General features: G+C 47.3%; 2 protein-coding genes across 3 annotated transcripts in view; both read left to right on the forward strand.

Annotated features, from left to right (window-relative positions):
- fbxo46 (F-box protein 46) overlaps positions 1-21,920 on the forward strand; it is a 52,677-nt gene that overhangs the window by 8,537 nt on the left and 22,220 nt on the right. The gene's annotated exons all lie outside the window — the stretch shown is intronic.
- On the forward strand, positions 4,558-16,579 carry LOC130564453 (sushi, nidogen and EGF-like domain-containing protein 1). The gene is made up of 8 exons (XM_057350535.1): positions 4,558-4,578; positions 5,058-5,345; positions 5,639-5,779; positions 11,739-11,901; positions 12,005-12,130; positions 12,422-12,535; positions 15,551-15,696; positions 16,480-16,579. The coding sequence occupies exons 1-7, from the start codon at positions 4,558-4,560 to the stop codon at positions 15,649-15,651; spliced, it is 954 nt and encodes a 317-aa protein (XP_057206518.1). The 3' UTR covers positions 15,652-15,696; positions 16,480-16,579.

Raw genomic sequence — 21,920 nt, forward strand, 5'->3', positions numbered from 1 at the left:
CTGCAATTAAGCTTATTCATACATGACAAGAAAAATACTACTGAAATTAAACATAGTGAAAGTGTTTTGTGCAGTTGAAGCACACATGGCTCTCGTTGCGGTCTTAAGACCTTGAAGGTTTGCGGGTGCCGCGAGCGGTGAAATCGCCGCCCGGTTGCCGCTTTCTCTCATAGTTTAACTGTTTTTTGCAATCAAGGGGGAGATTGCATTGTGGTCTTGGGGTGAATAAGAGTGTAATGTGGTAGCGTGTGTAGAAGCGCACAACAAGAAGCAGTGTATCCAAAAACAGGGTTTTAATAAAGTCACAGGAGTACAAAACATAACCACACGTAAAACAGAAACAATACCGGATAAAGGAATGGGGCAAAACACAGTGCTTAAATAACAAGGGAACGTAATCAGGGAGAACAGACAAGTGTGGGGCAATTAACAACCAAGGAAACTAATGAATGAACACGGGAACTAGAACACAGAACAAAACTATAACACAACATAACATAACTGTGACAGTTCGCCCCCTCCCGGAATAGCGCGACCTTGCAACGACAAAGTCCAACAGAGGAGGGAGGGCGGGGGCTCAGGAGGTGAACGAGGGGCAGGCAATAGGGAGAGGTAGCAGTCCGTGGGGCCAGGGTGGTGAGGACTGATGGAGGTCCAGAGACCAGCCAGGAGGATGGCCCACGGTGGAGTTGACGGAGGGAGGAGCCATGGTGGAGATGGGAGAGGTTACACCAAGGGGCCAATTGACAGGGATGGAGCTGGTGGAGGTGGAGCCCAGGGTGGAGACAAGCAGAAGGAGAGCCAGGGTGACACTGACCGGAAGACTGTGGTGGAGCCAGAGCGACTGAGGATGAAGGTGGAGCCGGATGGAAGGATGAGCCTGACAGAGCCATAGAGACGGAGTGACAAGGCGTAGCCAGAGGATTGGAGTCTCGAGGCGGCGGTTGGTCCATGACTGGCCATAGCAGAGCCAGAGGGACGAGGGAGCCTGGCGGATCTGGTGGGATAATGGGCCACGGTGGAGATGAGGGAGGAAGGAGCCAAGGTGTAGCCAATGGTTCGGAGGGCCGAGTTGTCTCGGAGGCTGGAGGCGGAGACATGGGATACTCAACCCCCATGGTAGCGGGCAGCTGGAGATCCCGAAGCTCATCCGACCCAATGGCATTGGCATGCTGAGGGTGAGCTGAGGTGTCTTCAGAATCCAGCGGACCCAGGGCTGATGGATTGGCTGGCAGAGACAGATGAGGCAGGAGTGGGAGGGACCTTCTTGGAGGCTGGAGAGGAAGTGCTGGCCGTCATAGAGCTGGACAGGACCAGCAGAGACTCGGGAGATGAAGGAGAGATGGGTGGACCAGTGGAGTCTCAGGAGACGAAGGAGAACTAGACAGGTCCAGCAGAGACTCAGAAGACGAAGGAGAGCTGAGCGGGACCAGCGGAGATTCGGGTTACATGGGAGATATAGGAGATGCTGGAGGTTCAGGGGAACTGAGAACAACCTCTCCAAATCAGTCAAATAAATAGTCTATAACAACACCGTCCATAATGCCAGAGGCCAGTTGCAGCTCACCCTCAGCAGCAGGAGTGTGGGTGGGGATTCCCTCTAAGCCCTCGTTCTCCACCAGCAATGGCTCACACTCCTGGTCAGACGGGTCTTCATGCTCGGGCTCCGGGGCGATGATGGGCTCAGTCGCGGTTGTGCATGCTGGTGTCACGGCAAACTCGGGCTCTCCGTCTGTGGTGGGCTCCTGCAGATGCTCCGTGCATCGGGGTGATGGCTGGCTGGTCTCTGGTTCAGGAGTAGGAAGCACCCACTCCATAAAAGCGGCGAAATTATCCTTGGGACCGTCTGCTGGAAGGCGTTGTCCACGACAAGGAGCATTATATCCAAAAACAGAGTTTTAATAAAGTCACAGGAGTACAAAACAGAACCACACGTAGAACATAAACAATACCGGACAAAGGAATGGGGCAAAACACAGGGCTTAAATAACAAGGGAACGTAATCAGTGAGAACAGAAACAGGTGTGGGGCAATTAACAACCAAGGCAACTAATGAATGAACACGGAAAACTAGAACACAGAACAAAACCATAACACAACATAACAAAACCGTGACAAAGAGCTTGTTGAAATGTTTTTGAGCTTGTTGAAATGCCTGACATGCACCTCTCCAAAAATGGTCCCTCAGGTCAAAAAACTCTGCGATAGCGTCACATTTACTTATATGTATTTCTAAATGAATTATCTAAATAAATTATTTGTTCCGTTATATTTAACAACTCAAGTAGCAACAAAAGTGATGTTTACTTGCCACGAACACTGCAAATTGTCAGGATTCACATCTCCTCTATTGTTTTTCTTTCTTTTGTTTTGGACTGGTTTACGTTTAACGTTACGTTTGCAATTAGCAGGGTCGATCACCTGTCTCTAGTCTCCTCTTTATATCCTTTCCTTTATATTCATCTCTCTCTGCCAGTGTGTTTTGCTCATTTGCGCCGATATTTTTTTATATTGTTGTTTACCTTGTTTTTTGCTTTGCCTAGTTATTTTTGTGGTTCTCTGTTTTGTTTTTTGCCGGAGCTGGTTTTTCTTCAGCTGCTGCTTGCCTACTCGATTCCCCTTCTCGGTTTGACCCTCGCCTGTCTGGATTATTAGCTATCTCAACCCACTCAGATTACGTCTGCACCTCCGCTACCTGCCTGCCTGCACAGACTACGAGTTGTGTGTTCCCTCTGGATTCTGTCTGCGCCCAGGCTGACCCCCGCCTGCCCAACCTCACCTTCGCTCTGTCCTGTGAATTTACCTAACCCCCGGCTTTGTTTTAATTTTTTTCTGTGTTACCTTTTGCATTAAAGATATTTAAGCATCTGCTCTTGGGTTTGTCTCTTCAGTGCGTGACACTAACGCCTGTTTTGCACTGCACGTGTAAGCAGTGCGTAAGCAGCACGGGAGCAGCGTGTAGGGAGAGTGTTGGCAGCGCATGCCCATTGTCTTTTCACACCGTCAGAGTACAGCATTGCGCTGCCTAGGTACCACAGTACAACAATGCAATTTCGCGTAACGTTATTTTAAATACATCAATGAGCAAAATATCTTCCAGAACTTCATCAAAGCGCTTTTTAAATAGATAGCATAACTATGATTTGTTATATCTGCCTGTTTCATGCTCTTTTAGATCCACGTAATACAAGTTAAAAATAAAAAGCCATTGTGCTTTGAAGGCTATGAAGTCACTAAATGGTTAACTCACTATAAGAGAGAGTGACTGACTTGTGATGAGATCGCTTTTCTCTCACATATACGCAATATAAACATATAACATGATGTCTATGTAGTTTTCTCTGTTTTTTTCAGAAGGTTATGATGAAAGTGGGGTTCAGACAGTAAACCAAGAGTGTAATGCAATCCACTCATTCATATGCAATATAACCATAACATTTAAGGGTAACTCTTTAGTATAAGGACCAATTCTCACGATTTACTAGTTGCTTATTAGCATGACTATTATTAGCATATTGGCTGTTTATAAGCACTTATAAAGCACATGTTCTGCTGTAACGAGGAAGGCGGGACGAGAGCCGTGAGGGAACGGTGCGAGGCTGGTGACGCAAGTGATAATGAGTGTCAGCTGCGCGTTGCACCGGTCTCGCATCTCTCATGGAGGAGCTACGGAAGCATAAAAGGACGAGTTTTATTTTTGTTCGTGTGGCCGGCAGTTGACCGTGAGGTAGCTGTCAGCCCTTTACTTTCGTTTTGTTGTTTGTTTATTTTATTAAATATTGGTTTGAATATTTGCCGGTTCCCGCCTCCTTCCTTCCTTCCTTACTTTGAACAGTATTACATCTGCATGACCATATTCTACATCCCTAATCCTACCCCATACCTAAACCTAACAACTATCTTAGTAACAATTAATAAGCAACAAATTAAGGGTTAACTAAGCAAAAGTCGTAGTTAATAGTTTACTAAAAACGAGAACTGGACCTTAAAATAAAGTGTGACCCATTTAAGATATAAATGTGCTGTTGTGATTTTTGCTTTAAAGGTAAGAGTGTTACTTTTTCCTGTCAATCCATGTGGATTTTGTCTGTAAAGAATGCACTGTGGCTTTAATTGACTAAAAATTGACTCAGTGCCGAAATGATGCTGCTTACGCGCCGCTTCTGCTCCGCAAGCATGCACTGCTTTTGCTTGCAGTATGAATCCTCTCATCTGTTAACATGTGTGCCGAAAAAAATACGTGCTGCTTACGCGTGCGGTGTGAAATTGGCGTAATGCTTCTCCATGAGAGTACACAACACGCTGCTTCTTCTTAGGCTCTTGTCTTGCTTACATAAGCAAAACCCCCATTGACACTGACGACTAGTTGTCAATGCCTGGACATTCATCACAGTTATCTCAACAGAGCAAAGCTAGTGTTCTGCCAAGCAACTATTGGTTAAGGCCTCACTCCCTAAACCCACTTCTTGATTTGGCAGTGGATAGGAGCCAAGAGAGGAGTGTGTCAATGTGTGTTTGTGTGCCCGAACAGTCCTTCAGTTTCCTTAGCTCTAAGACATGGATGCCTGGCAGAACAAGGTAGCTGTCTGTTCTCTGATGGGAAAAGGATACATCTGCCATAAGAGCCTGCCTCACTCTTTCATTCTGCAAGGCTACTGCTCACTCTGCAGTCTCAACATGCTGCTGGACTCGTCAGCCTGCTCTCACAAACCTTGACAGTTTGTGTCAAAGTGCCAGACAGTTCCTCGTCTCCACATAGGCCTTTTGCAATATCATCTACTGTAAGAGTCACTACAAGAGTAGTTTTTAAAAGCATTTTAGCCCTATTTAATGAATTACTTTTCTGTGTCATTTGAATTTATTTGATTTCTGTTGGTCTATGGTCTAAACAGACAACCCCACTCAGTCTCATCTGTTAAACTTAAAAAATGTCATAAATATGAAATGGTGTGGTAGAGATTCAGCAGTGGTGGAATGAGTGTCAGAGAGGTGAGCAGAAGGTATGATTAATCTGCTAACCCTGAGCATGTATTTTCCTTTTTTTTCTGTGTTTCTAGGTCAACAACAATGGCCTTCTGTCTTTCCTGAGGGAGGTGTCCCAGTTCACTCCCGTGGCATTTCCTATTGCTGGAGATCGCAGAGTGGTGGCTCCATTCTGGGCAGATGTTGACAACCGGCATACAGGAAATGTCTTTTATCGGGAGAGCAAAAATCCTGTGATCCTGTTAAAAGCCACAGCAGATATTAGCTGTTACTTTCCAGAGTTTTCTAGATTTGTCAGTACATGGGTGCTGATTGCTACCTGGTATCAAGTAACATTTTTCGGCGGAAGTTCAATAACTCCGGTAGTAGATGCATAACCTTAAAATTGATTTAAACTGTATAGTGCTATTATAACGGAGTTACTTTTTAGTTAGATTTCATTACAGTATGTCCAGACTAAACATGCATGCAAGATTTCATCCTCCCATAGTACAGCCTCTTAGTTTATTGTTCTTCACAGAAAATGTATAGGTATAAAATTTGAATTATATATTCTGTAAAATATTCTCCTAAAGATTATCAATGATTAATACTATTACAAGTGAATACAGTAGATTTTGAGTTGAGACTGTGACTTTCCTCTTATTTCCTAAAGGTGAATACATTTCAAGTAGTGCTCATCACAGATGGTGAGCTTTCCTTTACCATCTTCCAGTACCACAATATTACGTGGACGACAGGGATGCATGCTTCCAGTGGTGGTGACCTATCAGGCTTGGGGGGGATTGCTGCACAGGTAAGGTCATTGCCTTTACATTTCACCACTGTCACTATGAATCTAAAGATCGCATTATACATATGGTTTGTACCCATGCAGTAGATGTGGTAGATTTTCAAGTATGGGGTCTAGCATCATGAGTGAAGTAAGGGCTAGAGTATGAAATATCAAACTATAGTTCTTGAGTGTAATGTATGCAATGTCTAAATTCATGCAATGGTAAACATCCAAATATGGTACAGGGACCAGTGTAGCTAAAAATGCTTAGGCTGACAGATGCAGAGAATGCAGAGACAACACCAGTCAGCCATCAGGCATACTAAAAGTAACATATGCAAGGTGACAATGTCATCAAGGGGAACTGTATTTCCCTTTCTGTCGGTCTCTCGACGTTGTGTCGAACTGACAGAATGGGGTTTGTCTTGAGAACCTATCATCTTCTGAGTATTTAGAAAAGGCCAATGAAAATTTGCATGCCGGGCTCCTCCCCGGATGTCCGGGTATAAGAGGGAAGCCGGCGTGTTCATTCATTCACCTTTTGTTCTTCAGAGCCTACGCATCTGATGAGCTTCTCTACGATCTTTGGTGATCATTTTTCTGCTGGAATCTACGACGTGGACAGCGGACGGTCCCTTCCTGCAGTGACTCTCCCCTGGGCGTCTCGGCAGTTCCGGAGGTGTTTGAGCAAATTTCCTTTCTAAAAGAGCAAATTTCTCCAGTGTGGCATGTCCCGCTGTTCTCATGGGTGCAACACACTCATCGAGGAGGGGGACGGACACGATGCCTGCTTCCAGTACGCTGGGGCAGACGTTGTGGATACGTCCTGCCTGCACTGCGGGCGGTGATGATTCAGACGTTGCGTCACGGGTGGCTGTGTTCCCACGGGACTCAGCCACCACCTCGTTTGCTCCCCGTTCCGTGGCGGCAAACAGCGAGGGTGATATGAGGATTACTGTGAGCGATAATCCGCCAGCCATTGGCTCACGGACCATTCGCACCTCGTCTCGCTCGTCTGACCGTTCCCCAGGAGACGGTCCACCGTCTTATTCCTCAATCACGTATTCGGACACGATGCGTGATGATGAGATGTCTCTTGCAGCATTGGGGGGTGACGTACTGCCATCCGACTCCGACGATTCTTCGGGCTCCCTCCCTCTAGGGGTCGAGCCCAGGAAGAAGCGGACGTCGAAATGTCAGCCATGCTTTCCTGGGCCGCCGTGAGTGTTGGGTTGCAGTGCCCGCACTGCCTCTCCCGGCGCTCGCGGCTGGCTACATGGCTCCTCGGGTTTGAGTGCGGCTCCAAGCCGCGCCCGCCCCCAGTGCCGTTTTTACCGGAAGTGCATGAGGAACATAGTAAGACCTGGAACGCCCCTTTCCGGCACGTTTCACGTCAAACAAAGTTCCGTCACCCTCTCTTCCCTCGAGGTTGAGACAGCTGGAGGATACGTCGTTGTCCCCCAGGTGGAGTATGCCGCCATGGTGCACTCGTGCCCGTAGGCGGCGGCCACCTGGGGGGGGGCTCGACCTAGAATCCCGTCCAAAGCATGTGAGTCTCGGCATCTCTGGTGTCGAGAGCTTACATTGCGGCGGACCAAGCTGCCTCCTCTCTCCACGCTATGGCTCCTGCCAGGCCAGGGCGTTGAGAGAGCTCCACGAGGGTAAGACCGACCCAGCGCTTATGCAGGAACTCCGCGCCGCCACCGACCTCGCTCTACGGGTGACCAAGGTGACCACGCGGGCCTTGGGTTGGACGATGTCCACACTTGTGGTCCATGAGAAACTCCTCTGGCCGATCCTTGCGCAGATGAGTAACGCAGATAAGGTCCGCTTTCTCGATGCACCCGTCTCGCAAGGGGGGGCTGGTTGGTGTTACTGTCGAGCCGCAGCGGCCCCGCTCACCCCCGCCCGTCGGGGGGCGCGAGACCCGCACGCGGCCTCCCCCGGAGGGTTCTCGACAGTAAATAAGCAGTCCTCCATGCCGCGACTCGGCTGCCTCGGCCGTCGAGTCCCGTGCACTGTCTGCTTCCCAGCAGCCCTGGTCCTCTTCGACGCCCTCCAGCTCTGGCGCCCCCCACTCCGGCGGCCCCCCCTGGAAGAGACAGCGAAGAGGAGACCATCGCCCCATCAGCAGCCGCGGTGAAGCGGCCCTCGTGGGAAGACCTTAGGGGGATCGAGGCTACCATTGGGCCCGACTCCAGCCACATCGCTGGGAAGTCGGATAGGGACGGATCCTGCCCCGTCTCTCCATCTGCTGGCCCCTCCGGGGGGCTAGCGCCCACTTACTCTCAAAAAAGGAGAGTTCCCTCTCTCTCTGGGTTATCACAGCCGCTCCCACCCTCTGCACGACGGTGAACGGCAAACTCGACGTTGCATCATGGCGAAGCGCAATGTCGAGTATAAACACCAGCCCTCAGCACTCTCAGTCAGACGCAGTCGCCAGGCAGGAAAAACAGCAGAGCCGATCTCCTCCCCGGGAGACCTCCCCCGGCAAGGAATCCGTACTGCTAGCCATCGAACCACCCCCCGGGGGGACGATGAAAAAGATCGTACCTTTAGCCCCCATCTCATTCTGGGAGCCTGTCCGGCTTCCCAGACTGTCAGGCTGGCTAGGGAAGACGATCCGTCTCGGCTACGCGATCCAGTCGCCTCACGCCCGCCAAGTTTCAGGGCATCCGATATACCTCAGTCAGAGGCTAGGATGTTCCCGTACTTCGGGTCGAGGTCGCCACCCTTCTGGTGAAGGGAGTGATCGAGCCCGTCTCACCAGCCGAGATGTTCAATGGGTTTTACAGCCTGTACTTCATTGTCCCCAAGAAAGCCAGGGGGTTGCGCCCTATCTTGGGTCTGTGTGTTCTGAACAGGCACCTACACAATAGCTGTCTTTCAGGTTGATCACGCAGAAGCGCATCCTGACGTCCGTCAGGTGTCAGGACTGGATCATGGCAATCGACCTGAAGGACGCGTACTTCATGTCTCGATCCTCCCTCGACATCGGCCGTTCCGACGGTTCGTGTTCGAGGGACGAGCATATCAGTACAGGGTCCTCCCCTTCGGTCTGTCCCTGTCTCCACGAGTCTTTACTAAGGTCGTGGAAGCCGCCCTCCTTCCCCTCAGGGATGGAGGTGTGCGGGTACTAAACTATCTCGACGACTGGCTCAGTTTGGCGCACTCTCGAGATCTGTTGTGTACACACAGGGACCTGGTGCTCCGGCACCTAGATCGGTGGGGCTACAGGTCAACTGAGAAGAGCAAGCTCTCCCCGGTGCAGAGCATCCTCTTTCTCGGTAGGGAACTCGACTCTGTCCTCATGAGCGGCCCCACTCACCCCCCGCGTGGGGCGCGAGACCCGCGACGAGGAAGCCCGCACCCACGCGGCCTCCCAGAGGCAGTGCGACTGACTACAGAGCGCGCCCGATCAGTGTTGAACTGCCTGAAGCTTTCAGACAGTCAGCGGTCCCCCTGAAACAATTTCAGAGGCTCCTGGGATACATGGCATCCTCAGCAGGGGGTGGTCCCCCTCGGGTCGATGCACATACGACCGCTCCAACACTGGCTACAGAGTAAAGTTCCTTGGAGAGCGTGGCACACCAGCAGCAGGCGTATGGTCACACGCTTTTCTGCCGACACACCCTAACCCCCTGGTCTCCATGACCTCCTTGGGGTTGGGGTGCCGTGTGCAACGGGCAAGCAGTGTCGGGGCGGTCGACGGGCCCCCGCCTGCATTGGCATTTCAACTGCCTAGAGTTGTTGGTTGTGCTACTTGCATTCAGGAGGCTACTACCTCTCGTGTAGGGCAAGCACATGCTGGTCCGGTCAGACAGCACAGCTGCTGTGGCGTATATCATTGGATTCGCTCATGGCAGCTAACACGACTCGCCCGGCGCCTCCTCCTCTGGAGTCAGCGGGTGATCAGTTCCCTGCGAGCCACACACATCCCAGGCGTCCTGAACCAGACAGCAGATGCGCTCTCTCGTCAGTCGACGCCTCGCGGAGAGTTGCGACTCCATCCCCGCGCAGCCGGCTCATTTGGGAGAGGTTCGGCCAGGCACAGGTGGTCCTGTTGCCTCCCCGGACTCCACCCTTTGTCCGCTTTGGTACTCCCTGTCCGAGGCAACCCTTGGCACGGATGCCCTTGCGCACAGCTGGCCGTGGGACAAGCGGAAGTACGCTTCCCCCCAGTGAGCCTCATTGCACAGGTCCTGTGCAAGGCCAGGGAAGAGGAGCATCAAGTGGTACTAGTTACGCCCCCTTTGGCCTAACCAGGACTTGGTTCTCGGAGCTAAGGCTCTAACAACAACTCCCCGCTGGCCGCTCCCCCTGGCGAACTGCTTCCCCAGGGGAAGGGGCACGTTACGGCATCCCAGGCAGAACCTGGTCTCCATTTTTGGACGGGACGAAGAGATCCTGAGTGACCCACCCCCGGTCTGGTTGGGACATCACTCAGGCTAGGGCTTTGGCCACTGGGCGGCTATACGCCCATAGGTGGCGCCTCTTCTCGTCCTGGTGCTCTTCTCGGCGAGAAGACCCGTGGAGTTGCTCGGTCGGATACGAGCTGTCCCGTCCTCAAGAGAGACTGGGGAGTAACCTCTTCCCCTCCACACTGGGAATGTATGTAGCCGCTACGGCCGCTCATCATGACCCAAGTGCTGGGTAGCCTCTGGGACAGCACGACCTGGTCATTAGGTTCCTAAGGGGCACGAGAGGGTGACCACCTTACCCGCGCTCCGTACCCTCTTGCGACCTAGGTGGCGGGCATCAAGAGGCCCCTCCCCCTTCGAGCCTCTCAGGGTTGCCGCTCTTTCTCAGTCTTGATAAAGACGGCTTTCCGCATGGCGCTCACCTCCAAGAGGGTAGGGGATCTACAAGCACTCTCCGTGTCCACAGATTGCCTAGAACTCGGGGCCGGGATTCTCACGTTATCTTGAGTTTCCTCTCCGGCTACGTGCCCAAGGTTCCCACTACTCTCCCGAGAGACCAGGTGGTGAACCTGCAGGCGCTCCCCACCGGGGAGGAAGACCCAACCTATCCGTGTTGTGTCCAGTACGTGCACGGCGCCTCTACTTGGACCGCACGCAGAGCCCTTAAGCTCTGAGCAGCTCTTTGTCTGTTTCGGAGGTCAGCAGGAGGGCTGTCTCCAAACAGAGGCTGGCGCACTGGATCGTGGATGCCCTCTTTAGGGCATACCGATCTCAATTCTCCCCTGCCCGTTGGGAGTGAGGCACACCCCTCATGGGCACTGGCTCAGGGCGCCTCTCTGGCAGACATCTGCAGAGCTGCGGGTTGGGCTATGCCCAACAACTCCGTGAGGTTCTAATACCTACGCGCGGAACTGGTGTCAGCCCGCATCCTGGCAAGGTGTGGGACTGGCAGCCGGTAGGGCGTACCACAACACTGGCCGCCCACCCCAGCGGTCGGGGGAGGATGCCTTAGGCTCCTCAGCCCAACAGGTGAATGAATGAGCACGCCGGATTCCCTCTTATACCCGGACATCCAGGGAGGAGCCTGGCATGCAAATTTCATTCGCCAATTTTCATTGGCCTTTTCTAAATACTCAGAAGATGATAGGTTCTCAAGACAAACCCCATTCTGTCGGTTCGACACAACGTCTAGTTCCCTCCATCAGGGAACCGAGGATACATCCGTAACCAAGATGATACGCATGGGCTTGAAACAAGGTTTTTCAGTTGTTGTTTTTTCAGGCAACTCGGCTTTGTATCTTTGGTATTAAAGTATATTGTTTGGCAATGGAACCCACAATTTTGAGAGTGATTCTTCATAGCATTAGAAAAAAAACACAGCATAGACTATACGCATAGGTATGACTAAAAACTGCCAACTTAATGTATATTGATGCCATAAATGGACTTCACCAAAAACATGAGAAAGACCCAGCATGTCCAACAAATGATCTGTCAGACAAAGACCCAAATAATTTCTTTTTTTACAGTCATGTGACCTCTTTCCTCTCTCTTACTAGGCAGGTTTTAATGCTGGTGATGGAAGGGGCTATTTCAACATCCCAGGCTCTCGGACAGATGACATTGTTGAAGTTGAGACCACCACTAATGTGGGATATCCTGGCCGTTGGGTCTTTCGTATTGATGATGCTCAAGTGCAAGTGGGTGGCTGCAATGACTCAGGTAAAACACATAAGCAAAAAAAAAGTAATTTTGTGTCCAACTAATATGAAATCCGATACTGCATTTATAGCCAAATATATCTCTTTTCTGTTATTTTCCTCAGCCTCTGTCTGCCCTAACTTGAGGCCTTGTCAAAATGGTGGCCACTGCATTAATGACTGCATTACTGGAAATCCCTCTTTCACATGCTCATGTCTGGCTGGCTTTACTGGACGCAGGTGCCAGATAGGTAATGAATGGTCAAATTCTTCCATCCCCGCAGCCTTTACTCCAGATCCTACACACATGTCAGCTTGTAAAATAAGAATTCCACCATTTAAGCCTAGGGACAACCTGAGGAAGATATTTTTCTTTTATATGGAAATATAAAGTAGAGCCCATCCAACATTATGCTGTGGTCAAATCATTACCTCTTCCTTCACCCCTTTAGGATTCCTTCATGTTTTCATTCTTGTGTGCACTTCATATAAAACTCACATGCTATATTTGAAGACTTGTCATACTTTTTGTGTTTGGGTAGAAGTTGATGAGTGCTCCTCATACCCCTGTCAGAATGGAGGCACATGTGTGGACAAGATTAACTCCTTCATCTGCTTGTGTCCAGTGGGATTCAAAGGGCTAACCTGTGAAACAGGTAAACTGTGAGAAAACACCGTAATTAAAGGCCAAAATATTACAAAGTTTGTGTACTTCATCACAGCATTTAATAGCAAAAGTGCTTCTTTAAGCCTTTGACAATGTACGATCAGACTGGTGTGATCGTACGCTGCAGGGAACAGCCTATAATGATCACACCAGTCTGATCGTAAGTGTCAAAGGGTTAAAGAAGCACTTTTGCTCCAGTGTGATTAGAACAATCAGAGCTTTGGCTGGCACTGAGCCAGAGACAGATGTACTCAATCCTCCCATATATGACAACTATGCAGTGCTTACAACCACATAATATGATGTTTATTTTAGGCTTTAGGCATTTAAATACGCGTGCGCGTGCGCGTACAAGCACACTAATGTCTACGGAAACTGCTATAATAATCCAATCAATTTGACGGATCTGTTTAATTCACATTAGATACACAGTAGTGTAAGCAGCAACTGTAAATCTTTCTATTCTTCTCCCAGTTCACCAGCCACTTACATGTGTGTATTTTGAGAGAAGTGGATGAATTCACGTGCTGTAAATCCGACAGATCCTATTTTATGAACCGTGCTGCGGCACAAACAAACATGGTGGCGCCCACTTATAGCTCAACACGATCATTATAAAAGTGTTTGAACAACAAAACACATACACATATTTTGCTATATAAATATCATATATTTAATTACATAGTTAATCTTCGCTCTGCTGAAGAATTTTAACATCGTCCACATTTATACTGTAAGACAGTATTAAATCTAAATCATGATTACGAAGGTGAGTGGGTCCTGACACATGTTGTCTAACGACTATGGATTTAAGAGTGTCTTTGAAAGCCATTCCTTAAACATCTGTATCATTATCTACATGGATGTTAAAGTCACCAACGACAAGGACTCTGTCTGCGGCCAGTACTAGTGATCTGATAAGAACTCACCAAATTCTTTAATAAAATCTGTGTGGTGCACTGGGGACCTACGTATATTCAATAGCCAGAATACACTTAAAAAATGTTTTATCCTTAGTATTGGGTGTTGTTACATGAAGTTCCATGCCTTCAAAATAATTGTATTTAAAATTAGACTTCTGGGAAATGCTAAAAGTGTTATTGTAAAGTGCAGCGACACCTCCCCCTCTGCCTTTTAGACAAGGCTCATGTTTATAATAATAATCTTGGGGGACAGACCCATTTAAAGTAATATAATCATCTGGTTTTAGCCACGTTTCTGTCAAACAGAGCATGTCAATTTTATGATCTGTTATTATATCGTTAACAAAAAGTGCTTTATTAGAGAGAGATCTAACTTTTAGCAATCCAAGTCATAACAGTTGATTATCTGTATTTTGTTCATGTTTAATTGGTTTAATGTTTATTAAATTACTTTAGAGAGGTTTCTGCATTATTTTATGTTTTCTAGTCCAGAGGACAGACACAGTCTCTATTTTATGATGTTTTGGACATGGGATTATCGCATGTTGTGCATTTTGTTTACTCTGCAATGTGAGACGGCAAGCAGACAGTTGGTTATGCCATTCTGTCTGCTCCCTGACCTGGGCCCCAGTGAGTCAAGTCTTAGCATTAAGACTATGTGCCATTTTTCTAGACAGGAGGGCAGCCCCAGCCCACGAGGGATGGAAACCCTCTCTTTTCAACAGGTCAGGTCTGCCCCAAAAGCTCTTTTACAGTTGTTTATAAAAACTATATTATTCTGCAGGCACCACCTAGACAACCAGCCATTTAGTCATGATAATCTGCTATAAATCTCATCACCACAATAAGCAGGGAGGGGACCAGATAATATGACCGTGTCTGATATCGTGCTTTTGAGCTCACACACCTATTTAATATTATATTTTGTGATCTCAGATTGACAGAGTCGAACATTGTTTGTGCCGACATGAATAACAATCTTACTGAATTTATGATTAGCCTTAGCCAGCACATTTAAATTTGACTTGATGTGCTCTGGCTCCCAGTAAACATTTCACTATGGTGGCTGGTGCCTCTATGTTAACGTTCCGAATAATAGAATCACCGATAACTAGGGCACTTTCAGCAGGTTTCTCAGTCAGTGCGTCATTGAGCGGAGCAAACCTGTTCGAGACTGTTATCGAAATGGTTGAGTGATGTTTTGACCTGCGACTATGCCGTCTCACAGACATGAAGTTTCCCTGCTGCGGGGATCTTAAACCGGAAACGAACTGTGCACGCTAACATTACTCGCATCGCAAGTGTTTTCTATGGCCCTTACACTCTTACTATCCTCAAATAAAGTTTGGATGCTAGACTCTAATTCTAAGATCTTCTCTGTCAGCCTAACTATTTCTCTGCATTTATCGCATGTAAAACCCTTGCCGCTGACAGAGAAGGCTAAGCTAAACATATCACATGAGGTGCAAGTAACAGTAATAGGAGTAGAAGCCGTAACTCACCAGGTTTTAAGAGTAATTCTGACTTACCAAGCTTGCTCGATGAATCGTAGTATATACGCTTAAAAAGAGAAACAGTTAGCACACAAGACAAACTAGAAGTCAAGCTGATGTTCCACAGTATAAACAGAAATCAAGCTAGCACGTTGAGCAACTAACTGCGTTGAGTTAACTATCAAGTTTGGTTTGGATTTTCAAATAAAAAGTTTATATATCAAGGACCGGTTTATTGTGGTATCAGATAAGTTAGCGATGACAGTGATAAGTAACAATTATAAAATACACTTAATATTAAAACGAAGTGAAAGTGCAAGTATACAAACAAACTGCAGGCAGCGAGGCAGACAGGAACCCGAAGTCCTGGAAGCATCCCGTAAGCTACCCGGAAGCGTCACACCTCTTCACATTTATGACCACTTCTTCATCACTTTCAAGATGCCTCTTCCTTCATGCACTACACCCACACCACCACCAGTTTATTTTATACGTAAACTTCGCTCTCTCTCCCCTAGCACCCTCTCTCCCCTAGCACTCTCTCTGCTAAGGTGGCTTCCTCTCTTCCCTCGAACTTCTCATCTCTAGATGCTGCCACTGCCACTGAAACCTTATGCTCAACACGTACATCCTGTCTAGATAAGGATGCCACCCCCTCCAGCCCTTGGCTGTCTGATACCCTCTGTTAAAAACGGAGTACACTCAGGGCTAAAACATCTTTCTATACCGCCAAGGTGAGTAATGCACCTAATACTCAGTAGCTATTCAAGACATTCAACTCTCTTCTTTGTCTCCCTCCCCCCCACCCACTTCATTGTTGACTGCTGAGTACTTCGCTGATGTTTTTACTGAAAAAACATTATTCATCAGCAAACAACTTTCAGCACCTTAGACTTCCGTACACACTACCCATACCCAAACTTGTTGTGATTCTGCCTCGTCGTGTCATGTCTTTCTTGATCTTGTGGTAGAATCACAGCAGGATCCCTTGTTATGTGTGGAGAGAGTCATTTTGACCCTGTCGGCCTTCAATACTCTCTCCGGTCCTTGTCTGTGTTCCCGCCCTTTTGTATCTCTCGTTATTGGTTGTTTATTAGTTCATGCCCCACACCTGTTCCCCTTTGATTTGTCCCTCTATTTAATGCCCCTGTGTTCTCTGTCTGGTGTCGGATCATTGTACTGTTATGTTGCACTGTGTCGTGTGGGTGTGGGTGTGGGTGTGGGTGTGGGTGTGGGTGTGGGTGAGGTCTTGTCTTGTCTTGTCTTGTCTTGTCTTGTTAGTTAGTCTAGTTAGTCTAGTTTGAAGTGTTCCTTTGTGATGTGTTATTAGTTGAGTCTTGTCAGTTTAGTTAATCTTGTTCTTGTTTTTCTGTTTTGCTATGTTTACCCCCACGTGGGTCTTTGTTTTGAGTTTTGTTAATTATTTATTAAAAGTCTTGTTAACCCCTTACCCGCTGTCTGCGTTTTGGTCCTCTCTCCTTGTCTGTTGTCTCACCCACCACCCACACTCGTGACAGAATGATCCGACCATTTTGGACCCAGCAGACAGAGTGATCTCAGCGGGAGGGGTCGATGCCGCCGGACTCTCTTCCAGGGTTGAATCCGCCGGACTCCCTTGGAGAGTAGAGGCCGCCGGGCTCCAGTCCAGAGTCAGTCCGCCGGACTCCCTTCCAGGGTCGAGACTGCCGGAACCCCGTCCAGGATCGAGACCGCCGGGCTCCCTTCCAGGGTTGAGGTTGTCAGATTCCCCTCCAGGGTTGAGGCCGCCGGTGTCCTGTTCCCGCTGCAGTTCCCTGCCGGCCTCCCAGCTGGTGCCCAGGCCTGTCGAGTCGACTCTCTTTGTGTGTTGTTTTGTCCTTGTTTGCTGCCCAGCTGCCAGAGAGCGCTGCCCAGCCGTCGGAGATGCTGCCCAGCTGCCAGAGAGCGCTGCCCAGCCGCCGACATCCTGTCCTGTCGTGTCGACATCCAGGCCTGCCCAGTCGGTGATAGCCGGCCATCCAGCCGGTGCCACGTGTTGTCCAGCCAGCCATCCAGCCGGCGCCCTGTCCAGTCGGGCCGGCCATCGAGCCGGCGCCATGTCCTGTCCAGCCGGCCTCCCAGACGGCGCCACGTGTTGTCCAGCCGGCCATCCAGCCGGCGCCCTGTCCAGTCGAGCCGGCCGTCGGGCCGGTGCAATGTACTGTCTAGCCGGCCATCCAGCCGGCGCTATGTACTGTCCAGCCGGCCATCTAGCTGGCACCATGTACTGTCCAGCCTGCCATTTAGCCGGCACCATGTACTGTCCAGCCGGCGCCATGTCAGTGTTTGGTTTTTTATGTATCATGTTTTTGTCATGTCTTGTATCATGGTTTTTGTCATTGTCTTGTCTTGTTTGTGCCTTTTGGAGCATCAGGATATCGCTCCTTAAGGCGGGGGTTCTGTCGTGATTCTGCCTCGTCGTGTCATGTCTTTCTTGATCTTGTGGTAGAATCACGGCAGGATTCTTTGTTATGTGTGGAGAGAGTCATTTTGACCCTGTCGGCCTTCGATACTCTCTCCGGTCCTTGTCTGTGTTCCCGCCCTTTTGTATCTCTCTTTATTGGTTGTTTATTAGTTCATGCCCCACACCTGTTCCCCTTTGATTTGTCCCTCTATTTAATGCCCCTGTGTTCTCTGTCTGGTGTCTGATCATTGTTCTGTTATGTTGTACTGTGTCGTGTGGGTGAGTTCTTGTCTTGTCTTGTCTTGTCTTGTCTAGTTTGAAGTGTTCCTTTGTGATGTGTTATTAGTTGAGTCTTGTCAGTTTAGTTAATTTTGTTCTTGTTTCTCTGTTTTGTTATGTTTACCCCCACGTGGGTCTTTGTTTTGAGTTTTGTTAATTATTTAATAAAAGTCTTGTTAACCCCTTACCCGCTGTCTGCGTTTGGGTGCTCTCTCCTTGTCTGTTGTCTCACCCACCACCCACACTCGTGACACAAACTTTCCTGTGGCTCAGTTGTTAGAGCATGGCGTTAGCAACGACAAGGCCATGGGTTCGATCCCAGGGAATTGCAAATAGTCAGAAACAAATGTATAGTACAATGCAATGTCAATCATTTTGGATAAAAGTGTCTGCCAAATGCATAAATGTAAACGTACCCTCACATCAAACTCTCCTCTTTCTCCCCACTGACTGACACTGAAGTCCACAGACTTCTCTCCAGCCACCCCACCACCTGTCCGCTCGACCCAATCCCCTCCCATCTCCTACAGGCCATATCCAGCACACTCACACCACCACTCACAGACATCATCAACACCTCCCTGCTCACTTTTCCATCCACATTCAAACATGCCCAGGTCACTCCACTACTTAAGAAACTCACACAGAACCCCTCTACCACAGACAGTTGCTGACCTTTCTCCATCCTCCCGTTTATTGTGAAAACACTAGAAAGGTCTGTTTTCAAGCAGGTGACTTCCTTCCTATCCCAGAATAAACTACTGGATGACAAGCAGTCTGGCTTCAAATCAAATCATTCCACCGAGACTGCACTGCTATCTGTCACAGAAGCACTGCGGCTAGTCAAGGCAGAATCTATATCCTCTGTCTTGATTCTGCTAGTCGTATCTGCAGCGTTCGACACTGACCATGTTTACATGGACGTCAGTAATCAAATTATTTGCCTTATTCTGAGTAAGCTAATATGACGATTAAGGTGTTTACATGAGTTGTTTTAAGAATATACATTTCATGTTCCCGTTTTACATGTTACACTACATAGTTCAATTAATGGCATACGTCATTACGTCCCTAAGCGACGCCGTTCGACGTTCCGTCCATAATTTCATGTATCAACAAACAGTTCGTCTTCGCCATGGTACCACATACAGTTTTTGGTGTTTCATTTATTTTCTAGAATTGTTGGCATCTTTTTTGTTTCCCGTTCAGACCAAAAATGTGCTTTCTTGCTTGAACCCATGTTGTTTGCCGTAAAACGAAATGGCTGTACACTGCCGTGTGTGTGTGTAACCTGTCGCAAAGTGCCGCGAGAGTTCCTATGCACCGGTAATAGTGCTATTAAGGCGTGTACATGTCTTCGATAATGCGACTAAAATAGAAGTACTCCACCCGTCTTAATTCAATTTGTGTTTACTACGATTATGAGTTTAGACGGATTAAGCTAATCAAAAAGCTCCGTTTACATGGTCCATTCTTAATCAGAGTATTGTCTTAATTGTGTTAATATCGAATAATTGTTGTCGATGTAAACGTGGTCACTGTCAATCACCAGATACTGCTAGCAACCCTGTCATCACTAGGAATCTCTGGTACTCCTACTCCTCTTTGATGACCATCTGTCCTTCAGTGACTATATTGCAAAGTCAACGCGGTCATGCTGAATTGCTTCATTCATCAGGAAGAATAGACCCTATATCACTGAGCATGCAGCACAACTCCTTGTTCAGGCCCTTGTAATCGCAAGGTTGGACTACTGCAACGCTCTCCTGCAAAGGCAATCAAACCACTCCAGCTGGTTCAGAATGCAGCAGCATGGCTTGTCTTCCAAGAGCCCAAATGGGCTCATGTAGCACCCTTTTTTATCTCTCTCCACTGGCTACCAATTGAAGCCTGTATCAGATTCAAGTCACTAATGCTTGCCTACAGAACTATCACTGGCTCTGCACCGGCATACGTTCACACCCTCTTACACCACATCGAGAACCCATCGTTCAGCAAATGAGTGGCCTCTTGTATTGCCTTCTCAAAAGGGCAGTAAATCGCTTTCCCGCTCATTCTCCATCACAACACCTTTCTGGTGGAACATTCTTCACAACTCTGTCTGGTCAACCACATCTCTCACAACATTCAAAAAACAATTTAAATCTCTTCTGTGAATACTTGACAGGTAAATGTAAAAAACCCTACCCTCTCTCTTTCTCTCTATCTACAAGTATTGCTCTGGCTTTTGTGGAAACTAGTATCTTGGTTTAGCCCTTATTGTATTACTGCCCCTGTGTGACATATCGCTTTATTGCTTCCTAAACTCTCTGTAAGTCGCTTTAGATAAATGCGTCTGTTAAGTGACTAAATGTACATGAGATCATGTAAACTCCAACAAAGTAACAACATAACAATAAGATAAGACAACCATGGAGAAAACTGAGTGAGTTCTTATACTGTAGTCTGCTGGTGCGAGGAGATCACTGACAGGTGTGGGGACTGCAGACGAGGGACAGGTGAGGGAGAGTGGTGCATGATGGGAGATGTAGTTTATGGGGTAGCTGAGGTTGGATATAACAGGGAAACAGACAGGGAACAGACGAGACCGTGACACTGTGGCACATTTAGTTCGTTTTTATTTTTATTTTTTATAATTCCTGTTTCAGTGTTTGCTAACTTTATTTATGCAGTTGTTGTTGAAAATGCTAGTTGCCTGCTTGTATTTAGAGTTGTTTTTAATGAATGATGTTTAATTGTTTGATTATCACCATAATTATTATTAGGGGGCCAAGCCCCTGTACAAAAATTCTACTGAGCACACATCATGCACTCGTCACGCTCATCGCATTCCATGCGTTTGTTGGACTTTAAAGGCAGTCCTGCATGTTCAAAAATTTGCAAGAGACGTTTCTCCAAAATTAAGCAGAAGTTTTATTATCAGATGTAAAAAGGAGTAACAAAGCTTTGGGTTGCCAGTAAATCACCACTCTCTCCAACACAAGCCAACAACCAAAATATTCAAATACACCCCTATTTATAAAGTATGTGACGTCGCTCGATCTTCTGACTCCTCCTCTGCTTTTTGCTCCCTTTCCACCAATCACCATACGCCACGTTTATCTGCGTAGTTCCTGAAAAATAAAACCTTCTCAAAACATACATCCTGTGGTCGGTCTCTAGTATTGAGGAATGTTCTCCAGGGGCACCCTCCCCCAAGGAGTGGTCTCCTAAAAACAGTTTATTGTGGCCGGACAACACACCAACATTCTTAACATTCTTTTAGTAAAAAGAAAACACTTAATCATCTAATGTTTTTAATTATATAGCGTTGTTTCTTAATCCTATGATTCATTAAAACACATCACAACTCATGATTATACTTAGAACATATACAGTGGATTGATTCATAACATTTATTTTTCTTTGTGACTCTTTATATGTGTGTGTGTTTATCTAGATAATTTACGACTCCAACCCCCAACTTTCTCTGTTTTCTTTGTTTGCCCCAGTAACTTTCCACTGAGTGAAATAGAAAGCACATGACCAAAACACACAGCTTAATGAAACAAATGAAAGAAAACACTTATTGATTATATTGATATTTAAATCATACTTCTATCTAAAAAATATTCCCACAATTCCCTCTCTTGACCTCGAAAGAGGTCACACAAAATCCTAAATCAAATGTATATGATGTGCTACTCCCTTTTGTGTATTCTATCTCTATTCCTCCATATTTCAGTAAGCACTTGTCTGTTGATGTTATTGACCTTCTATGTATAGTTCGCGGTGTGGTGCTATTACCTTCCTTACTTTTTTGTATTCCAAAAATTATCCCTACGATGGTCCCTGCAATTATCCCTAACACACAACAACTTCCAATTTTCCCACAGTTTCATTTTGTTGCTGTTATATTCACCCTCTCTAGTAATATCTTGTTATCTTTACAACATCAACACTTCTTAAAAACGTAATACCTTAAAACCTGTAAGAAAACACTTCTTAAAAATACACTGTTAAACCTGAAAATTGAAAAACATTGAAAAACACTCAAAATCACACAATAATGAAAACTTGATTATAAGGAATAAATGGTTATTTGTATGTCCACGTCCGTGAACACTTCACTCAGAATCTTTTGTACTTTCTTGAAGTCTAGTTTATCTAGACCACACCCTAGTCGGGGCACTGAGACTGTTTTTACTCTGTTATCCACACACCAATCTCTCATGTGTTTCAGGCTCTCTGTGAAACAGTCATATGTTGGTAAATCAG

Source organism: Triplophysa rosa, linkage group LG14 (genome assembly GCF_024868665.1).
Source record: "Triplophysa rosa linkage group LG14, Trosa_1v2, whole genome shotgun sequence".
Classification (NCBI taxonomy): Eukaryota; Metazoa; Chordata; class Actinopteri; order Cypriniformes; family Nemacheilidae; genus Triplophysa; species Triplophysa rosa.